Source organism: Oryzias latipes, chromosome 10 (assembly GCF_002234675.1).
Source record: "Oryzias latipes chromosome 10, ASM223467v1".
Classification (NCBI taxonomy): Eukaryota; Metazoa; Chordata; class Actinopteri; order Beloniformes; family Adrianichthyidae; genus Oryzias; species Oryzias latipes.
In genome coordinates, this window is record NC_019868.2 from 16,193,139 (window position 1) to 16,205,032 (window position 11,894).

General features: G+C 40.5%; 2 protein-coding genes across 5 annotated transcripts; one reads left to right on the top strand and one right to left on the bottom strand.

Moving 5' to 3' along the window:
- Positions 1-3,409: 3,409 nt before the first annotated feature.
- Positions 3,410-11,325, bottom strand: LOC111948016. 4 transcript variants are annotated; one of them, XM_023959215.1, is made up of 5 exons: positions 11,108-11,325; positions 10,082-10,417; positions 9,662-9,919; positions 5,020-5,130; positions 3,410-4,343 (listed from the first exon to the last, which is right to left on the bottom strand). In XM_023959215.1, exons 1-5 carry the CDS (start codon positions 11,154-11,156, stop codon positions 4,162-4,164), a joined length of 936 nt encoding a protein of 311 aa, XP_023814983.1. In that variant the 5' UTR covers positions 11,157-11,325; the 3' UTR covers positions 3,410-4,161. The 4 variants fall into 4 exon arrangements, with proteins under 4 accessions (XP_023814983.1, XP_023814984.1, XP_023814986.1 ...); XM_023959216.1 differs by having other exon boundaries at positions 10,082-10,402; positions 11,108-11,322; XM_023959218.1 differs by having other exon boundaries at positions 3,410-4,257; positions 11,108-11,321.
- LOC111948015 (uncharacterized protein K02A2.6-like) lies at positions 7,139-9,341 on the top strand. The gene is made up of 2 exons (XM_023959214.1): positions 7,139-7,933; positions 7,997-9,341. Exons 1-2 carry the CDS (start codon positions 7,893-7,895, stop codon positions 9,324-9,326), a joined length of 1,371 nt encoding a protein of 456 aa, XP_023814982.1. The 5' UTR covers positions 7,139-7,892; the 3' UTR covers positions 9,327-9,341.
- Positions 11,326-11,894: the final 569 nt, after the last annotated feature.

Below are 11,894 nucleotides of genomic sequence, written 5' to 3' on the forward strand. Positions count from 1 at the left end.
GCTCATGAAGGTCATCAGGGTGTGGTGCGAACAAAACAACGTCTGAGGGACCTGTATTGGTTCCCTGGTATGGATGCATTAGTGCTTTCCCAAGTGACCGAATGCTCCTTGTGCCAACAAACTGACAAATCTGCCAAAGTTTTTCAGGCCCCACTACAACCGGTGCCCCTGCCAGAGGGTCCCTGGGAAAAGCTAGGCCTGCATTGTCGGACCCTTTGAATCTGCTACATGGGACTGTAAGTTTGCAATCACTCTTACTGACTATTATTCAAAATGGCCTGAAGTTGCCTTTGCTCCTTCCGTGAACTCTGAAACTGTGATCCAAATTCTTAGTGGACTTTTCAGTCGCTATGGCAACCCAGAGTGTTTGGTCACAGATAACGGACCGCAGTTCACATCTGCTTCATTCTCCTCTTTTCTGCGCGACAAAGGAATTAAGCACACAAGATCATCTGTGTACCACCCTTCTTCTAATGGTGCAGTAGAACGATTTAACAGAGTGTTTAAAGGTTGGATTCAAGCTGCGATCATCCAAAACAAACCTTGGAAAAGTGCAACATCCTCTTCTCTTCAAGCTTACCGTGCTACGCCACATGCCATGACTGGTGTGTCACCATTTGAGCTAATGCACGGACGCAAAATGAGGACAACACTAAACATTCTTCCTCCTCCACCACTGGAACAGCCTGCTGTCGACCTACGTCACAGAGTGTCACTCCGCCAAAGTCACGTGAGGCAGTATTGTGATGCTAAAAGAGGTGCTCGCACTCCTCTCTTCAGAGCAGGTGACAAAGTGCGTGTACGGAAACCTGTTCACGTGCAGAAAGGTCAGCGTCAATTCTCTGCTCCCATCAGGATCAAACAGCAGGTGGGCCCAAGCACTTACATCTTAGATGATGGAAGGGCCTGGCATGCTTCCCACTTGGCTTCAGTACCAAACAGGCTGCCTGTATGCCCTTCACCACCAGAGGCCGGTACTGAAAGGGTTGAAATGGAGCCTAATCAAGATCATCAAGCCCTAAATCGCCCTGTCAGATCACATAAGCCACCAGGTTGGCTTAAGGACTTTGTAATGTAAAAAAAAAAAAAAAAAAAAAATCTACATATGTTCAATTGTTGTGAATTGATTCTTACTTGCTCTTTATTCTGTGAGTAATGACATTACTTGAAATATGCTGTTGATGCACAAAGGAAATTGCATTAAGAATTAAATTCAGGGATTTTTGTGACAGCACAGGTTATCCTTAAGTAAGGGGGGGATGTTGTGTTCAGCTATTGTTATAGCACGTGACGCCACTAGGCGGAGCAGTGAGCAGGAGTTACGACTGAGGAAGGAGAAGAAGAAGGGAGTGTGGAGTTGAGCTGCTGCATGTTGTAGTGAGTTGAAGCTGAAAATAAAGTCCAGAAACAAGATCCGTTTTGTGGATGATTTCTGCCGCCGGCTACACAACACCGTGTCCTGACATTAGGATATTAAAATATATCTTGTTCCCACAGATTAATATCTTGTTCCCACAGATTATTATCTCGTTCGCATGAAATACTATTCCGTTCCCACAAGATACTATTGCGTTCCCTCGAAATTCTATTCCCTTCCCTCAAAATACTATTCCGTTCCCTCGAAATGATTAACTCGTGCGAACGCAATAATTAATCAGTTCGAACGCAATAATTGTTTACGTCATAAGTCATTCACGCGGATATGCTCTCTGTACGCCGCCGCTTTGCAGCCAATCATTGGCCAATCACCATGTCCCTGTAACCGAGGTGTAACAACAAGACCAATGATTGGCCGCTAAGCATGCTAGGAAACGTGACGTACTGCTATTGTTGTTATGCTACGAGCTAAAGGTAAGTGCATTAGGTGAAGCAGCCAGCTTAATATGATATTTTTCAGATTTTCATCGAGACAATAACAGATCGACCATTCTTGCTTTTATTTTTACCCCTATTGAATGCTCACAGAGACACGGAAGTAGCGGCAGGAAGCGGCTTTTGCAGCAAGATGACGGAAGGCGTACCATCAGGATGATGTGAATGAACGTGAATACGATGGATGCTTTTGTGCTTTTTAAGATAAATAAATTTGTTCTTTAAACATCCTCCGTGTCTTCAATGCAATGTAATGAGACACAGACAGACAGAAATGTGAAGGTTTCTGCTGTAAATCTATGACCTAAATTAATAACAGGATAAATGATCGGCTAGTTAGTTAGCATGTAGCCTAATAGTCTTCGAATGTAAAGGGACTGACTGCTAAAGTTAATAAAAGACAAGTCCTGAATATTATTATTCTTATTGGACCCTAAACTACAATATCAGCTGTCTGTCAACCGACCAGCCAGTTGCCCAAATGCCGGCATAGATCAAAGAGCTCTGCGGCAGAGCTGTAGTAGCCTAGCAGGAGCTATCGTATGACAAAGCAGCCTAGTTATCATAAATCTTTTGATATTTTTCTTATATTCATTGAGACAGTAATAAAGTGATCATTTTTGTTTTTTATGTTCCTTTTTTGAACGAATGTGGGTCACAGAGACACGGAAATTACCGCTGAAAGCGGCTTTTGCCGGCGTACAGAGAGCATATCTGCGTGAATGACTTATGACGTGAATAATTATTGCGTTCGAACGGATTAATTATTGCGTTCGCACGAGTTAATCATTTTGAGGGAACGGAATAGTATTTTGATGGAACGGAATAGTATTTCGAGGGAACGCAATAGTATCTTGTGGGAACGGAATAGTATTTCTTGCGAACGAGATAATAATCTGTGGGAACAAGATTTTAATCTGTGGGAACAAGATATATTTAAATATCTTAATGTCAGGACACGGGCTCCATAGTTTTGAATAGTCAGACGTGAGATAAAAGCTTCACTGAAAAATATTTACATGATAATTCACCACTAGAGGGCGCCCACACTGCAAAAAACAGTCATAATTATCAGGACTTCCTGACTTTCTTTAATGGATCATTCTGGTACCATTTATTTAGTGGTTTGTTGTTGGGATCCATAAAGAGATTCTCAACAAGAAGTGATTCAGTCCCAGCAGTCACATTTGCAGCACTGAGAAAAACAAACTCCAGCAGCAGAAAGAGTTTTCAACCCTTGTGCTATCCTAGGCACTTTAACATTGGGAGTTGGGTCATCTATACCCACTAGACAGTGCACTGAACCTTTTTTCTTCAATGATTTGTGATCTTCACTGGTATCTATGGATTACATGAATTCCTCTTCACCTTTATCCACCATTGTCATGGTAGGGAGAACACGTCAATGTAAGGGTGGGGTCATCTAAGATAGCACAAGGGTTAAGTGTAACAATATTGTCTGGATATCTCCACAAATACAAACAAAGAATGGTTAATGCAGACAAGATGATAACATGTTGAAACCTGTGATCTTTTGTTGTGGAAACCATGATACAAACCTTATTTTTTTGGCTTTTATAAAAACATTTACAACAAACAAATTTTACTGACGAAAAAAAAAATTTACAAACATTTTTCCACATGAAACATCCAACACAGACATGCATCTTTACCTTAAATGACAGGGACTACTTAAAAAACATGCACTTTGTCAAATGGAACTGTTACCAAAACCATTTTTTTCTTTGTTTCTCTTTATTATTTTAGATTACATAAAAAATCAGGCATTTGTCTGGTCATAGTCATTCATTACAAACAATTATTTCCTCTATGCAAACTGTAAAGTTCTCTCAATATAAAGGAGCAAAAGCAAAGTTGAAATCAGAATGTGTCGAAGTAGAGGATAATCTATGTATAAAAGACAAAAAAAAGCGCATTAAGAAAACTTGAATTAAAAAAAACCTTAACATTATTTTCAGTCATAATATCTTCTAAAACATAAAAAAATGCTGTACAAGTTACAAATATATTTACATAAGATTTAGTAATTAGAAAATAAAGCCAAAAAGATTTTTCATATTTAACAGCACTAAACCTAAAGACTGATCTTCCTGTATTTGTTTGCATAATATTTACAGTCAATGACATTTCATATATGTCATGAAAGTTTAAAAACAGATCAGAAATCTCAGAAGGTATGGAAATTCATTAAAATGTGTTTTTATTGATATTGTCGAGACAAATCCAGCTTTTCATGTTACGATGATTTTGGTTAAACAGTGTTAAACTTTACAGTGTTTGTTCATTTTCATAGAAATCCTCTGAAAACTTTGTTCTGTTTCTTGCAGCAAACTGTTCAGCTTTCTCATATTTGATCTTCTTCCACTTGAAATAGACGCCAATTCCAACAAAGGAAACAACAGAAAACAGAAACATCAGACTGCATCTCAGCATGGACGGATATGTGTGAACTAGAGACACAAAGACGACACAATATGTTATATCAACGACCAAGGAAATTATTGAAATGATGAGATTCTACTTTAAAAGTACAGATAATGTAATGTTGCTGTCCAAAATTAAAAAGTGAAATTAGGTTTTGAATCATAAATGTTCCATTTAAAAAAAATGAAGATCTGTTCTCTAATCTGTTAAATATTTTTTCCCCTTTGAGAAATATCAAGTTATCCTTCCTTCATTCAAATGTAAAGTATGTCTCTGTGTCTTTGTTGATCAGCTGTATGAACACAGTTCCACCATCAGCTCCATAACACTGAGCTTTATAATGTCTAGAATCACAGAAATGTCTAAACCTGAAGAAAAGCATCTTTGTTTAAAATTAAGAGATTCTGCGTTTGGTAAATTAAGGAAGACTGGGTTGTAATGTGCAGTAAACTAAAAACAAACCAAAGTGAATTTTCTTAATACTTTGTAAAAATGTCTGTTTCTCTGATCCATTCATAACAAAGTATAAAAAAATGTTTACTCTTTCAAGATATGACATAATATCTTCAGTTTTAACTTCATGTTGGACTTTGGTCAAATAGTTTATAAGAATATAATTTGCAGATTTTGCTGTGTTTGAATTTACTGATTGGTTAACAAATATGTGATGGATAAATGCTGTTAGTGACTCTGACTCCTTACCCATAATGCTTTGCGTCTCTGTTGTTGGTTCAACACACAGAGTGTTGTTTTCCTGAAACACCCACTTTGATATCTTCGTCCCATTAAAGGTGCAGTTTATGTAAATGAAACCTGTGAGAAAACAAAGTGTATGATGTTCAGAGTAATCACAACTTTTCAAAGTTTTTATTCCTCTAACTTGTTGTGATATCATGCAATGACTTATGTTGACCACTAGGTGGCTCTACCGGTTGGTAGTAAAAGTGGTGATATAGAAGAAGAAAGTGGCATGGTGGATGTCGCACAACGTGGCTAATAAAAGAAGTGACTGGAAGCTAACTGCCTCTTCATCATTTTGGAAACACGAACATTACATGGTACCAGGAGTAAAACTTAAAGGACGACATGGATTTGAAACCACCGGAGAGTTTGAAACTGACGGGAAATGTCGACGAGAACTGGCGCACCTTCAAGCAGCAATTCCAGCTGTATGTTGCAGCAATGGGACTCGAAACGAAGCCAGATGCTAGAAAGGTAGCGTTACTGCTAACGATAGCAGGGCCACAGGCCATTGAAATATTCAACACGTTCGTGTTCGACAATCCTGGTGATGAAGAAAAGTTGGATGTTGTTATGGGCAGATTCGACGCGCACTGTTCTCCGAAGAAGAACGAGACGTACGAGAGATACGTGTTTCGGTCGCGGACACAGAGGGGACAAGAGCCGTTTGATAGCTTCCTGACCGACCTCCGTTTAAAAGTGCAGTCCTGTGATTTCGGGACTCTGAAGGACTCCATGATTCGGGACCAGATTGTTTTCGGCGTGGAGAATAACAAGATCAGAGAGAGGCTGCTTCGAGAGACTGAACTGACGCTGCCGGGGGCCATTAAGATTTGCCAGGCCAGTGAGTTGTCCCACAAACATGTAAAGACGTTTAATGAGATGTCTGCGGTCGCCTCAGCGCAGGTGAGCGACGGTGCTGCAGCGGTCGGAGCGGTGACGTTTCAGCGGAAAAGACGCATGCAGACCCGACCTGCACAGCAGCAGCAGGAGGAGTTCAGCTGCAGGACATGCGGTTCGCAGCACAAGCCCAGACAGTGTCCAGCTTTTGGTAAGCAATGCTCCAACTGCCAAGGCAAGAACCATTTCGCCAAGCAGTGTTTCTCCAAACGAAAAGAGGGAAGGAAAGGAAAGACTGTAAACTTAATTGAAGAGCCAGAGCTAGGTGACACTTTCTTTGTTGGAATGGTAAATTGTGAAAATGAACAAGAAAATAATCCACTCAAGGAAAATAATGTCACTAAAGAGGATAAATGGTTAGCTCCACTAATGATAAATGGGACTGAAGTCACTATGAGATTGGACACGGGTGCAAAAGCAAATCTCATCAACATGGCTGACATAAACGCAATGCAAAATAAACCAGAAATAAAGAGGAAAAGTTGTGGACTGAAAGATGACAATGGGCAGCCAATTAAATGTTTGGCACATGCAGACTGAGTGTGTCAGTGAAAGGAAAAGTGCACCACCTGTTCTTCTTTGTTGTGAATGAGGGACGTGAATCACTTCTTGGTGACAGAGCTTGTGAAGAATTGGGACTTGTGAAAAGGATATACAGAATCATCCCAACCACAAGCCCAGTAAAGGACTCTGTGGAAGCAATAGTCCAGAAGTTCTCAGATGTGTTTAAGGGTTTTGGTGTTTTGCCCTTCACCTATAAAATACAGTTGAAGGACGATGCTCAACCAGTAGTGCATGCAGCACGCAGAGTTCCGGCTCCATTGAAAGAAGGCCTAAAGAAAGAGTTGGACAGAATGATCAGATTAGGAGTAATCAAGAAGGTGAACGAACCAACAGACTGGGTCAACTCAATGGTCATCACAAAGAAAAAGAATGGAGAGCTGAGAATATGTTTGGACCCTAAAGACCTAAATGAGAGCATAAAACGAGAACACTACCAAATACCCACACGTGAGGAAATCATCAGTGAAATGTCAGGTGCCCAATATTTTACAAAGCTTGATGCCTCACAAGGTTTCTGGCAGCTGAAGCTGGATGAAAGCAGCACAAAGTACTGCACTTTTAACACTCCCTTTGGACGCCACTGCTTTCTCAGACTGCCATTTGGAATAAAGTCAGCACCTGAAATCTTTCACTGAGCGATGGAACAGATCATCGAGAATTTGGAAGGAGTTCGAGTCTACATTGATGACATCATCATATGGGGGTCCTCAGCTGAAGAACACAATGAGAGACTTTGCAGAGTGATGGATCGTATACAAAGTTATGGACTAAAACTTAACAAAAACAAATGTGAGTTTGGTGTGGAAGAAATACTCTTTCTTGGAGATAAACTGTCAGCAAGTGGTGTTCAACCAGATCAAGACAAAATACAGGCAATACAGAACATGCCAAAACCCACAGACAAGACAGGAGTGTTACGCATCATGGGAATGGTCAACTTTATAGGCAAATTCATTCCCAACCTAACATCAACGACATCATGCATGCGTGAGCTTCTGCACAAGGAGAGTGAATTTAAATGGACAGTTAGACATGAGCGTGAGTGGCAGCAACTTAAGAACACGCTGACCACTGCACCAGTGTTGTCATTTTATGACCACACCAAGAAGATAAAACTGTCAACAGATTCTTCCAAAGATGGCATCGGTGCTGTTTTACTCCAGGCTGAGGGTGAGCACTGGAAACCAGTTGCATATGCTTCAAGGGCTATGACCGAAGCTGAATGCCGATACGCACAGATCGAGAAAGAATGCTTGGGACTAGCATATGGTCTGGAACGGTTTCATAACTATGTGTACGGCTTACCATCTTTCATAGCTGAGACTGATCATCGACCACTGGTTTCCATCATCTAAAAGAACCTGAATGAGATGTCTCCAAGGATACAGCGGTTAATGATGAAGATGCAGAGGTACGATTTTGATCTGATTTATACTCCAGGGAAAAATCTGATCCTCGCTGACGCTCTATCCAGGGCACCTGCTGGCAAAAGTGTGAGTGCAACAGAGGAGGACATCCAGTGTCATGTGAACATGGTGTCGACTGCACTGCCTGTGTCTGACACAAAGTCAAGACAAATAGCGGAAGCTACAGCAGAGGATGTGCAGCTACAGCATGTCATGAGGAACATGGATGAAGGATGGCCAGTTGGTGCAAGTCCACAATTTTACCACGTCAAAGGTGAACTTAGTGTTGTGGATGGCTTGCTTTTAAAAAGGGGCAGGATTGTGATCCCGCAGGCTTTGAGAATGGACATGTTACACAGAATACATGAGGATCATCTCGACATTGAAAAGTGCAAAAGGAGGGCGAGAGAGTCAGTTTTCTGGCCTGGAATCAACAATGACATTGAAACATTCATAAGCAAATGTGAAACATGCCAGAAACACAGGAGCAAGCAGAGCAAAGAGCCTATGGTGGTATCTGAGTTACCAGTAGCCCCATGGCATAAAGTTGGAATGGATTTGTTTCATCTCAGAGGCAAGGACTATCTAGTGGTAATAGATTACTACTCAAACTTTCCTGAGATGGCGTTATTAACAAACTCATCTTCAAACTGTGTCATAACTCATGCAAAATCAATCTTTGCCAGGCATGGGATTCCACACATTGTGATAAGCGACAATGGCCCATGCTTCAACAGCAAAGAATGGCAGCAGTTTGCTGAGCAGTATGATTTTAAACATATAACATCAAGTCCGCATTATCCACAGTCAAATGGACAAGCAGAAAAAGGGGTTCACATTCTGAAGCACCTCTTAAAGAAAGCGGCTGACAGCAACTCTGATCCATATTTGGCTTTATTGAGCTACAGAGCATCACCTCTTCAGAGCGGTCTGTCACCAGCTGAACTACTGATGAAGCGGAAACTGAGAACCACCTTACCAAACCATCTGAGCGGCACATCAAAGGAAAATAATACCGCACGGATTGAACATAAACTACGACAGCAGAAGATGAGGCAGAAATCATTCTACGACAGGACAACAAAACATCTTCCTCCCTTGACAACCAACAACTCTGTCAGAATTGAGGATGCTGATGGATGGAGTACCAGAGCAACTGTTCTGAAAGAAGTCACTCCACGATCATATACTGTGAAAACAAATGATGGACAAATCCTCAGACGCAACCATCTGTTGAAAACACCTCAAGAGAGTGTTGGTGAGCTCAGTGTGACCTGTGATGAACCTCAAGTGATTCCTAAACCTGTGATGGACAATGACACTGCCGCGCACACTCCAACTCCTGAGTTGAGAAGATCCTCAAGAGAAATTAGGAAACCTGACAGATTGAACTTGTGAGAAAGAACTTTCAATGACATACATGGTCATTTGTTGAACAAATGTATGTTGGTGTATGTTAAGGGTGGTTAGTTTTTTTTTGCAAAAGTAATTATCACTGTTGTGATGTTTTGATAATTTCTGGGTTTGCATTTTACCTCTGAAAAAGGGGGATGTTGTGATATTATGCAATGACTTATGTTGACCACTAGGTGGCTCACCGGTTGGTAGTAAAAGTGGTGATATAGAAGAAGAAAGTGGCATGGTGGATGTCGCACAACGTGGCTAATAAAAGAAGTGACTGGAAGCTAACTGCCTCTTCATCATTTTGGAAACACGAACATTACATAACTCACCACAGTTAGTGATGTTTATCTCTTTAGAAGCAGAGCTGACGTGGTTCCAGGAGGAGCAGACCAGACGTCCTGAGACGTGTTGTTTCAAAGTGATGATGTTTGTCTGCTTGTTTCCAGAAAGCAGCTCAGCTTCTGTCAGTGACTTTCCATTCAGAGTCCACTTGTACTGAGGACTGTCCCCTCCCTCAGAGGAGCAGGACTCCTTCATCTCTCCCTGAGACAAACACTCAGAGACCAGCGAGACGGAGGACACAGGAGCTGAGAAGAACACACACCTTTATTCACAATCTTTCTGATGAAGAGCAGAGATGTGGAAAAACTAAACACCAACTTTGACACTTATTGTGTAGATTGTCCACATACAGTCAAATTTTTTGTATAAACATCACTTCAAATATCAGCTGATAAAAACATATTTACCTTGAACTAATAACTGTAGGGTGCGGTTTTCTGTCTGTTTTCCATTTGAATCAAATGTTTGAAGTTTATATTCACCACTGTCATTCCTGCTCAGGTTATGGATCCAAAATGTTCCATTAGAGGGAATAAATGAAGATCTGTCTTTCATTATAATCACTGGTGGTGTATTATTTCTTCCTGATAGTACTTTCACGTTTTTAGCTTTCAGCTGGTATCTATATATTCCTGAGAAGTCGTCCATCAGCTGGAGAGAAACGGTTCCTCCCAAAGCTCCATAACACTGAGTTCCATTCTGTCTGCCATCACAGTGGGTCACCACACCTGGAAGATTTGAAGCTTAAGAAAGAAAAAACAGAAGAGTTCCTTCTTTTTTAGTACTTCTTTGATTTTGTTGACTGAATCTTTTAAACAAAAAGACATATAAAGCAAATATTCATAATGAAGTAATGCATTTTAGTATTAAAAAAATTAACTTCAATTTAACATCTGTTAGTATTTAGTCGAAAGAGGTTCTTGATAAAACTGCAGACCCAGTCTTTTTAAAATAAAAGAAATATTTGCTTTTTTAAAAATGTTTTTTACTAAATCAGATCAAACATAAATCAAACACTAATCTGAGAAAAGCCACTGAAAAAAGCCTTTCCTACTGCTCTTTCACCTGGCTGTGGATCCTGTCTCCGGCTTGAGTCCCACCCCTGACTGTACCCCCAACTCCATCTGGATGAAGCTCGTCTGCTGGACTTTAAATGTGTAGTTGTAGAGTTAGATAAATTAATTCTTCTCTATGAGTTTTGGTAAATTGCCTGTCCGTCCTGGGGGAGGATCCCTCCTTCATGTGGGCACCCCTGACGTTTTGTTGTTTTTCCGGAATCTGTTTTTTTAGGTGTTTTTCCTTACTGCGAAGGGGGGTCTAAGGGCAGGGATGCCAGTATAGCTTAAAAATAAGCATAAAATTGAATTTAATTAAATTGAAAAAAGAAGTAATTAAGGAAAGAACATTAGACAGGAATGAGATGATCAACTCACCATCAGTGACTGTGATCAGCATCAGCAACAGTCCGATCACAGATGTCATTTCTGCACAGTTCAGTCTGTCGACTCTCCTTAAGCTTTTGTCAGACTTTTACTGAAACCAGAAATATTTATAATTTACTCTGAAAAATCTGCAGTGAGTCCTTTCAGTGATGCTGTTGGAGGTGACGGTGTAAACACTTTGACCAGACAAAGGTTCGCACTACTCCTTTTTGTAGACTGACAAGAAAGGAAGTGATCTGAGTTTTAGCTTCCACTTTTAGATGTCTTCTATAGAAAGTGAGAGAGAGAACAAAGAACAAACAGACATGTTGTTTTGAACACGCACAGTTTGGAAATAAAAGAAGATCAAAACTATGACTAAAGACATCCTATTATTTACGGGGATTCATGCAGTTTTATTAATTAGATTTGATTTAACTCTGAACAATCTGCAGTGAGTCCTTTCAGTGATACTGTTGGAGGTGACTGTGTGAACACTTTGACCAGACAAAGGTTCACTCTACTCCTTTTTTTAGACTGACAGGAAGAAAGGCAGTGATCTAAGTTTTACTTCCCCTTTTGGTTTCCAGCAAAAAAAACCTGATGAGAGGGACAGATGGAAATATTCTAAATTTTAAAACAGCATTTGAGGCATGAAGAATTGAGTTTAGACAAGTAGTTAAATTCTTCTTTCTCTTTCGGCTTTTCCCATCAGGGGTCGCCACAGCGAATCATCCTTTTCCACCTCACTCTATCATGAACATCTTCTACCCTAACATTAGCCAACTTCATGTCATCT